Below are 9016 nucleotides of genomic sequence, written 5' to 3'. Positions count from 1 at the left end.
TTGTTGACGATTCGTTCTAGAAAGAATTGAAGAGCCTTCATGGTCTTGTGATTGAGTCTACATGAAGGCCTAAATGGGTACTTGAAACATAATCACTCTGGATGCCATCTTCAGGGAGCGATTTTGGTTAGTAAATGTGAAACTTTGGATCACAGAAAAATAAAAGCCCTACAATTCTTTGAGTTAACAACCCTCATTATAAATCATGTCTGGTTATCAGGACAAAATCAATCAACCTGTACGCATAGGTTATGATTGTTACCTACTACACAGTAGATATCCCAGAACTTATAACTTAGTAGGGTAATGACGACAGCAGTCGTCAGCCAATTAATGAAGTCCAAGGAGAAGAAAATATTCGTTAGCTTAGTTGCTTTAAAATGAGGATGTAGCAACTGACATAAATCCGTAATCATTTAGGCCACCTTCATCTTGCAGGTTTTTGTTTTTATGTGAAAATGGGTAGGCTTAAAGCAATAAATAAATACTTTTGTTTGACTTATATGCCGTTGCATCCAGTGTGCCCCTCAGTTTAGCTGGCGATAAATCCATAGCTACATCTGGGCAGGCGCTCGGTTCAATTTTATTACTATTCTCTCTGCCGCCGACTTATTCGATTCAGCCGTCAAAGCGGCCCGTCCTACGAACCTCGGTTACATTATCTCTTCGCTTTAGACGGTTCTCACCAGCTTATCTTCGCCTCACTCTTTGAGCACCAGATTCTGCATACAGTTACATAGATTGATAATCCAAATTGTTTCGCGTAACAACTTTTTGATAGGATTTTTTCAGGTGATGAAGATTGCGAGTTGTGTATGAAGTTTGCTGTCTCATGAATGAGGTTATAACTTTCTAAGAAGAAAATATTATCTTGCTACTTATGTTTCTCTGATGCTCCACATTACCAGCTTGAACATTTAGCCACTATGGAGCGATCACCGCGAACTTGACCATGAATTTATTCATGTTCGTGCTCTGACCAAGATCTCATTTCTATGCAGGTGTTTATTTTATGTTGCATTTTTTCGATCAAGAGGTTATAATATAAGAAAATTCTTATATTTTATAGTCACATAAAATGCTTTACGCAATCAACAAAACGGTTCATATCAAACAAAAGTGTGCAGTATATTTTTATTTTATTTTGTATTTTTTCACTAAATCCAATGTTTAGGTTTAAGTATTTAGTAATTTTGATATTTAGTTTTATAATATCAAGGGGTCGTTGTCAAGTAACATTTAATAGTTTGAATGAGAAATTAGTTTTTGTAAGCATATTTTTGATTATTTTTTTATCATTCACATTTTAAACAGGCACGTCAATCTTCCACTACCTGGAAAGAACAACAAAAAATTATTGTGATGATGTCCTCCTAGCCGTTTATCGGACATGGTGGCTATTCCCATACAAGGAGATCGGCCAGCTGCGCAGGACCATATTATAAATATAAAAATCAATTCTATTGTAACTTCTTTACCTTGATTTATCCCTTGCTGTGACCTGATATTACTATCATACTTTCTTACAGACTCTAATAAAACTGAAACCAAATGAAAACGTGGTGGCATCTGAGCTGTTAGTTCGTTTCTCACTATGCAAGCTCGCGGCGGTAGCCACGGGAGATACCAAAGAGGATCTGATGACACTTCTAGGTTACAAAGATGAGAGAAGTGTAAGTGACACAGTTCTGTTCGAGGAGTAAGAAAGATGAGCGGAGATGCCATAATGCAGATAGGTCAGGCGCCTTCATCTAGGTCAAATTCTTACGGTGGGCATGAAAAAAACGTTCAGTTACGAATGAACTACCGTGGCATTCGGGATCTTTGAGACATATGTTAACGATTTTTGGTATTACAATTTTGGTATCCAAAGAAGGCGTGTAAGGGCGAAGACAGTGACGTTTCTCGTCCCCGCACACCCGCATTGTGGCGCGCTACTTTCTTAAGAAGTTTTCGGATATGGCACCTCCTCTAGTCATTTTGTTCTCCGTGGTTCTGTTGTATGATGTATGTGATGAAACGAATGATGATGGAGCTAGTGAATATGCGAATGTTCGTTAAGAGCTTGAGTGTGGAGATAAAAACTGCCATACCTATATAGTGGTTTCAAGCGTGACTGTTGAATCCGGAGATATCGGAATTTGATAAAAGGTTACCAGAATATATGTAGATTTGTAGTTGATTGATATCAATAGGCTTATTCTTTGGAAAAGTGTAATCATTGAGAGTAAAGGGGCTTATTATTAGGTACTTTATATTTCCTGTGCTATTACCAAACCACAAACTTATCAAAATATCGTTTGCTTCACAGTTAAAACCCTGTTACACGAGACTAAGAGAATCACTGAAGACAATGACAGAGAGTGACCTGACATTGATCAACAGAATATTCGTGGACTACTCTAAAGAAATAGATCCAAACTTTATAAATAATTCTACGGAAAAATTTGGAGTGCAAGTTGAACAAGTTGGTTTTACCTATCCCGTGGCAGCTTTAGCACATATTAATAAAATGGTTGGTATTAGATTGGCTTTATTCTACAGATGCGTTTAAAACGTGATTTTTATACAGTAAATAAATCCCCACTCAATGGACCCCTGAGGATGTAAGGCAAACTTGAGGCAGACCAAGAAAGCGCTACCTGGCGAGAAGAATGGTAATTTTCCTTGCCTATTAGCTAAAATGCGTTTTTGACAGGGAAGGGTGGACAATTGTCGGCGAGAGATGTCGTGCGGTGTTCCGCAGGGGTCGGTTCTGGGGCCGCTCTTGTGGAACATCAGTTACGACTGGGTGCTGCGTGCCGACCTCCCTAGCGGCGTCAGCGTGGTCTGCTACGCTGACGACACGCTGGTTCTGGCACAAGGGAGGTCGCACTAGGAGGCAGCCGACGCAATGACGCGCGGGGTTGCGATAGTCATCGAGAGGATCCAGCTGCTGGGACTGGAGGTGGCCTTGCACAAATCCGAGGCCATGTGCTTTCATGGGCTTCGGAACGCGCCACCTTCAGGCTCCCAAGTCACGGTGGGGGGGGGTTACCATCGGCGTCGAGAGGGCGATGAAATACCTGGGACTCGTCCTCGACAGCCGGTGGAACTTCGTCGAGCATTTCCGACGTTTGGGCCCCAAACTGGAGAAGGCAGGTGCTGCATTCAAGCGGCTCCTGCCCAACCTGGGAGGCCCAAACGCCCCTTCCGTAAACTCTACGCGGGGGTCATGCGGTCCATGGCCCTTTGCGGGGCCCCGGTATGGGCACGTTCGGTACGGCCGCGGGCTGTACACTACCTGAACGTGCCCCAAAGAGTGATAGCCATTAGGCTAATCCGGGGGTACCGCACGATCTCCCGCGAAGCAGCTGGCCTAGCTTGCTGGACTGCCACCGTGGGATCTGGAGGCGAGGGTCTTCTTGCGCCTGTACGACTGGCGCGAGGAGGCTCAGCGCCGGGGCGAAACTCCGCTGCCGCGGCAAGTTCTCGCGCAGCGGGCGGAGCTCCGGCGCGATCTCATGGTGGCCTGGAGGGAGCGACTGTCGCAACCCAGTGCAGGGCACGCCACCATCGTGGTGGTAAGTCCCCTCTTTGAGGAGTGGCTCGGGAGGAGTCACGGCGCCCTCACGTACCGCATGACGCAGGTCCTCACCGGACACGGTTGTTTCGGGAGGTACCTGCACCGAATCGGTCGTGAGGAGGCGCCCGGGTGTCACCATTGTGCGGACAGCCCCGAGGACACGGTGGACCACACAGTCCAGGTGTGCCCCGCATGGGAAGGGCACCGCCGGGTCCTCATCGAGGCTTTGGGCGGCGGCGACCTCTCGCGTCTGGCCCTGGTTCAGGCCATGGTCCGGGGCGAGAGGGAATGGGATGCCGTCGCCTCCTTCTGCGAAGCGGTCATGCTCGAGAAGGAGGAGGCGGAACGCCAGAGAGTTCGCACCTCTCATCCCGGCCGCCGCGCTGGACCAGGTAGACACCATGGGCGCCGGGTGTTGCGAGATGACTCCCGGCCACCATAGGCGTGGGTCTGTGGGCGGTGAGTTCGGGTGGCTCATCGTCCCTCTGTCTACTTAGACGACAGACCCGTGTCGACGGCGCGCGTTGTTCCACGCGCTCCTCAAAGAGATGTCAGCAACCCCAGCGGGGCCCAGCAGGGCCAAGGCCTGCCGGGGCTGCGGGTTGTTCGAAAGAGATACCGCGGCCCTGGTACACAAAAGGCCTATGATGGAACACGACGGTTTTTAGTCAGTAAGAGTCTGACACTCCCTCTCGGCTGCTAACCCACAGCTGGAGGGGTCATTTGATGATTTTTGACGTCGTTAAAAAAAAAAAAAAGAAGGGTGGACAATTGTGAGGGAAGCGTTTGCCCAGCATTGCATACGCTAATAAAAAGTTATAGTATATATACAATAATTAATAGTTTTAACAAAGCATAAGGCCCTAGCATTAGGAAAACGACGTGATTCAATAATCTGGCCTTTTAAGTAAACTCCAGCGATAAATCAAGGTAAGCCAGAAAGATGACTAACATTTTCGCTCTGTACTTTTCAGATTAGCGCTATAACATACAAAAGAATAGCAGACATACTGGACGCTGATGATATAGACAGAAAAACTAAAATGATTATCGTTAACGGAGCTCATTACAAAGTGAGATTATTACTTTAATCAATATTTTGTCATTAAGTTCCCTCTAAATTCAACACATCAATTGACCTGTATTTTGACCCAAATGTTTCATAGCAAGCTGTCCTGCTACGAGATAACAACTTACCGCACTCGGGTTCTTCTTCCTCTCGTTTGGACTATTTAATGAAGCAAGATACTCTCAATTATATACATGGTCTAACGCGTCCCGATATCAAATCTTTTGGTTTTGTGCCAGTCGACGAGGAAGAGGTCAAAAAGATTATCCTGTCTATCAAATCTAAGGCGGTGGGGTGTGATAACATCAGCCGTCAGATGATTGTCCCTATCCTAGTCCCAATCCTTCCTGTTATCACTCATATCATAAACTTTTCTCTCTACTCTGGAGTTTTTCCCTCACTTTGGCGGAAAGCTTACGTGCGTCCTCTTCCTAAAATTTCCAGTCCCACCCTCCCCAGTCACTTTCGTCCAATTTCCATCCTACCTTTCTTATCCAAAGTGCTTGAGGCTTGTGCTCATAAGCAATTTGCTCGTTTCATCTACGGCAATAAGCTACTGAGCCCTTTCCAATCCGGATTTAGGCCGGGCCACAGCACTTCTTCTGCCCTCCTCAAAGTGACTGGCGATATTAGATTTGCTATGGAAGACGCTAATCTCACAGTGTTGGTACTCGTGGATTTTTCAAATGCGTTCAATACCGTCAGTCATGATATCCTTTTATCTATTCTATCCAATCTTATGGTCTCTTCTAAGGCGTTAGACTGGTTTTCTTCTTATCTTCATGATCGCCAGCAGTCGGTTCGGGTGGATGAGGATTCATCTACCTGGTGTACTTTGAATGCTGGCGTTCCTCAAGGCGGCATACTCTCACCTCTGTTATTCTCTATATTTATAAATTTCCTTACTCCTGAACTTCAGTGTTCGTATCATCTCTATGCCGATGACTTGCAGTTGTATCGTCACACAAAAGTGAATGAGTTGGCAGCTACGCTTGTTAAAATGAACAAGGACTTGGAGGTAGTCAAGAGTTGGTCTGACAGGTTCGGAGTGGCAGTTAATCCTGTCAAATGCCAAGCCATTATCATTGGTAGCTCAAGAGTTTTAGGAAAAGTAGACGCCCTTGGGTTGCCAACTTTGGTATTTGGCGGGATAGATATACCGTACAGCTGCTCTGTGAAGAATTTGGGCCTACAACTTGACTCCTCACTCAATTGGCAAGCACAAGTTGCAGCTGTCAGTCAAAAAATCACGAATACGCTGCGGTTTCTCTATCGCTTTAAAAACTTGCTACCTGTCCATGTAAAAGCAATGCTTATGCAAACCTTAATCTTTCCTATAATCGACTATGGTGATGTTTGCTACTATGACCTGAATGCAGATCTGCTCAATAAACTAGACCGGCTTCTCAATAATTGCATTCGATTCGTCTTTAATCTTCGCAAGTACGATCATGTGTCAGCGTATCGAGCGCAACTTAGATGGCTACCGATAAGACAACGACGTGTGATGAGGGCATTAACTACTCTTTTTTCTATACTATACACCCCGTCTTCACCTGCATACTTAACCTCCCACTTTCAGTATGTGTGTTCACAGCACAATAAAAATCTCCGCTCCTCTAATAATCGTCTTCTTCACTGCCCTGCTCACCGTTCAGATATTATTCACTCTTCCTTCTTTGTTAAATCTATCCTTCTCTGGAATGAGCTACCCTTGGAGGTCAGGATGGTAAATAGTTGACACACGTTTAAAATTAAACTGCGTAATCACATCCATGGCAAGTTGGCGGAATCATTACACTAGTTCATTTTCTTCACTTTCTTCTCTTGGATTCAGTAATATATATATATATATATATATTTATTATATTTATATATGCATAAATATATTTATTTTTATTTTCTTGCACTTATGCTCAAACTGTGTTGCACCTACCACTTCTGTTTCACCACCACCCTAAGGTAGACTGGCAGAGAACGCCTAAGGCGTTAAGTCCGCCGTTGTACAATGTGCATAAAGTATTTTAAATAAATAAATAAATAAAGTAAACAGTACCCTTTATTTATAATTAGAATATATATATATATTATTTATATATTATTAGAATTAAGACTACCTGTGTGTGTGCTAGGTATATTTTAAATCTGTTTAATAGGTTTGGCGTGAAAGCATACCTCGTAAGAATATTTCAACTGACTGATCATATTTTTCTTAAAATATTTTAAAGGGTACCTGGGAGTTCCCATTTGATTTCCGGCTGACTAAAGTGAAGGAGTTCCGTCATATTGATGGTAAGGTATCCAAGGTACCGATGATGACCAAGATGGATTCTTTCATGTTTGTAGCGGCTGGCGATTGTAAGGTTAGCATGCAGAAACAATTTATCAATACCTATGAAAAAATCATGAAAAAATGTAAGGAGAACAAAGCAATTTGAATGTTCTCTTATTTTTCTTCCTATTCTAAGAAACCAGACAAATTAGAAGATCTACTATTATAACAACATAATTTTTCTCCACAAATTTTAATTACTTTTGAGTACCGCGAAATCTCTGAAATCAGAAGTGTTCTAAGAATTATCTTTAGTAATAAGATCATGTCAAATCTTAAATTCTGGTAACTACACCTTTAGTTTATATTTAATAACCTGACTTTTTTAACTGCACACAGCACTGAGAAAAGTTTCGCCTTAATATTCTCCAAAGATTATAGAACACATATTCACTGTTCTGTCTACTTCTTGCTTCATTTCAAGGATCCCATTCGGTACAAGCTTAAGACCGCAAGGGGCCTTTATTTCTTCTGATGATTTTCGATCAAACTACCCTAAAATATTATTTAATTTGTCTTAGGCCATAAATCTCAAGTTCGGAAGTTGGCGGGCATCTATAACAATTGTAATACCCAACAGTGCTCGTGAATTTCCGAAACTGATTGACAAAATTAGCGAAGAAAGGAATTACGTGTACAGCCTTGTAAAGAGCATGAAATCGAAGTATTTGAATGTGCTCATACCAAGATTTAAAATTAGAACTTTTGTTGATTGGTCCGGATTCCTACAGGGGGTAACGTTCGATTTTTAATTACCTTTTGAAATTGGAAGCACATTTTCTTAATCAAAAAGAATAAAAATTATGATTCTCTTCTGTTTCAGTTGGGACTGTATTCTCTTTTTAATACGAACTCCTCGGATCTGGTTGGTATATACAAGAAAGAGTATCGGAACCAGACCATCGGCTTGAGTAAAATCAAACAAAAAATATTCTTGCAAATTGATGAGATGGGTGTTGCCAGATTTAAACCTCGTAATAATATGTTTTTTTTCTGACGTTACTATTTGATACTCTGATTAAAGTTAATTTAAATATATTCAATTTTATAGATATTAAACATCTTGATAATTCCACCACATACTAACCAATAGGGAAAAAATATAATTCTAGTATTTCGGTCTCACTGATATCGTTTAAAGCCGCAAAGATTGTTTTATTAGAAGAAACTGTGACGAAGGACAACTAGCTCACTTTTAACTTCTTTTACACAATTTGGTAGTAGGTAGGTACCTATAATTGTTTTAATAATGTTCACAGATCCACATATGGACTTGGGACCACCGAAAGGTTCAAAGGCTCCAGATGTACCAGTCTTCATAGCGGACAGACCGTTCTACTTCGAGATCACGTGGGACTTCGAGAATGCTCGATATGAAATGTTTACCGGCGTTTACTATGGGCCAGAGTCAAACAATATCATACCAAAGTAAGGTGCAAGGCGTACTCAGGAAGAAAAACTGTTAAGTTTATTTAAATATGGTCTAGATTTATTTCAAATATTGTGTTTGACAATTGGTTTGTTTTATTATCCTAATTTTCTTTTTTCTTATGTCAAGCGAATTTGAGTTATATTTGCTAAAGTAAAAAACAATTTTTGTTTGATTGTACATTTAGATTTGTAAAAATAATCCTTTCACTATTGGCAAGTTGCACTCTTCCCGAGTAAAATAGGCTATACTTTCTCCCGGCACGGGCGTCAGTTCACATGGAGCGCGGGTGAAGCCGCTGGGATTCTGGGATACGGCTAGTAAGAAATACATAAATAGTTAGACAAGCATACTTTAGCTACTAAAGTAACAATTAACAACACTTATCACCAAAGTACATCGCCCCTTCAAAAATTGCTTCGTCATTCCACAATAATTACTCTAAATTGACGGCGGCTATTTCACAAGGAATTCATATCAACCCCTTCTCAGTCGTACTAGTAGTTTGTAATTAGGGCTCCATTTGCAGGACAACGCGTGCGAGACACGTGGCATGCTAGTTAGCTATGATTGTGTTATGTTACGTCATTCGAGAACTTTCGTTTGAATATTTGAATGAAG

General features: G+C 42.0%; 1 protein-coding gene across 1 annotated transcript; it reads left to right on the top strand.

Moving 5' to 3' along the window:
* The first annotated feature begins 306 nt into the window (after positions 1 to 306).
* LOC124632628 (antitrypsin-like) lies at positions 307 to 8398 on the top strand. Its single transcript, XM_047167524.1, has 8 exons — positions 307 to 360; positions 1530 to 1673; positions 2312 to 2515; positions 4540 to 4638; positions 6863 to 6997; positions 7488 to 7700; positions 7790 to 7940; positions 8226 to 8398. Exons 1-8 carry the CDS (start codon positions 307 to 309, stop codon positions 8396 to 8398), a joined length of 1173 nt encoding a protein of 390 aa, XP_047023480.1.
* The last annotated feature ends 618 nt before the right edge of the window (positions 8399 to 9016 follow it).

This window comes from Helicoverpa zea, chromosome 8 (genome assembly GCF_022581195.2).
Source record: "Helicoverpa zea isolate HzStark_Cry1AcR chromosome 8, ilHelZeax1.1, whole genome shotgun sequence".
NCBI lineage: Eukaryota > Metazoa > Arthropoda > Insecta > Lepidoptera > Noctuidae > Helicoverpa > Helicoverpa zea.
Note: the sequence above shows the minus strand (reverse complement) of the source record. Positions and strands in the feature narration are given on the sequence as shown.

Excerpts from the sequence above, each read along its gene's own strand:
- LOC124632628 (XM_047167524.1), top strand. The coding sequence starts at position 307 with ATGACGACAGCAGTCGTCAGCCAATTAATGAAGTCCAAGGAGAAGAAA. Across the intron at positions 1,674-2,311 it reads GTTACAAAGATGAGAGAAGT|TTAAAACCCTGTTACACGAG; the intron begins GTAAGTGACACA and ends TTTGCTTCACAG. Across the intron at positions 2,516-4,539 it reads TAGCACATATTAATAAAATG|ATTAGCGCTATAACATACAA; the intron begins GTTGGTATTAGA and ends TGTACTTTTCAG.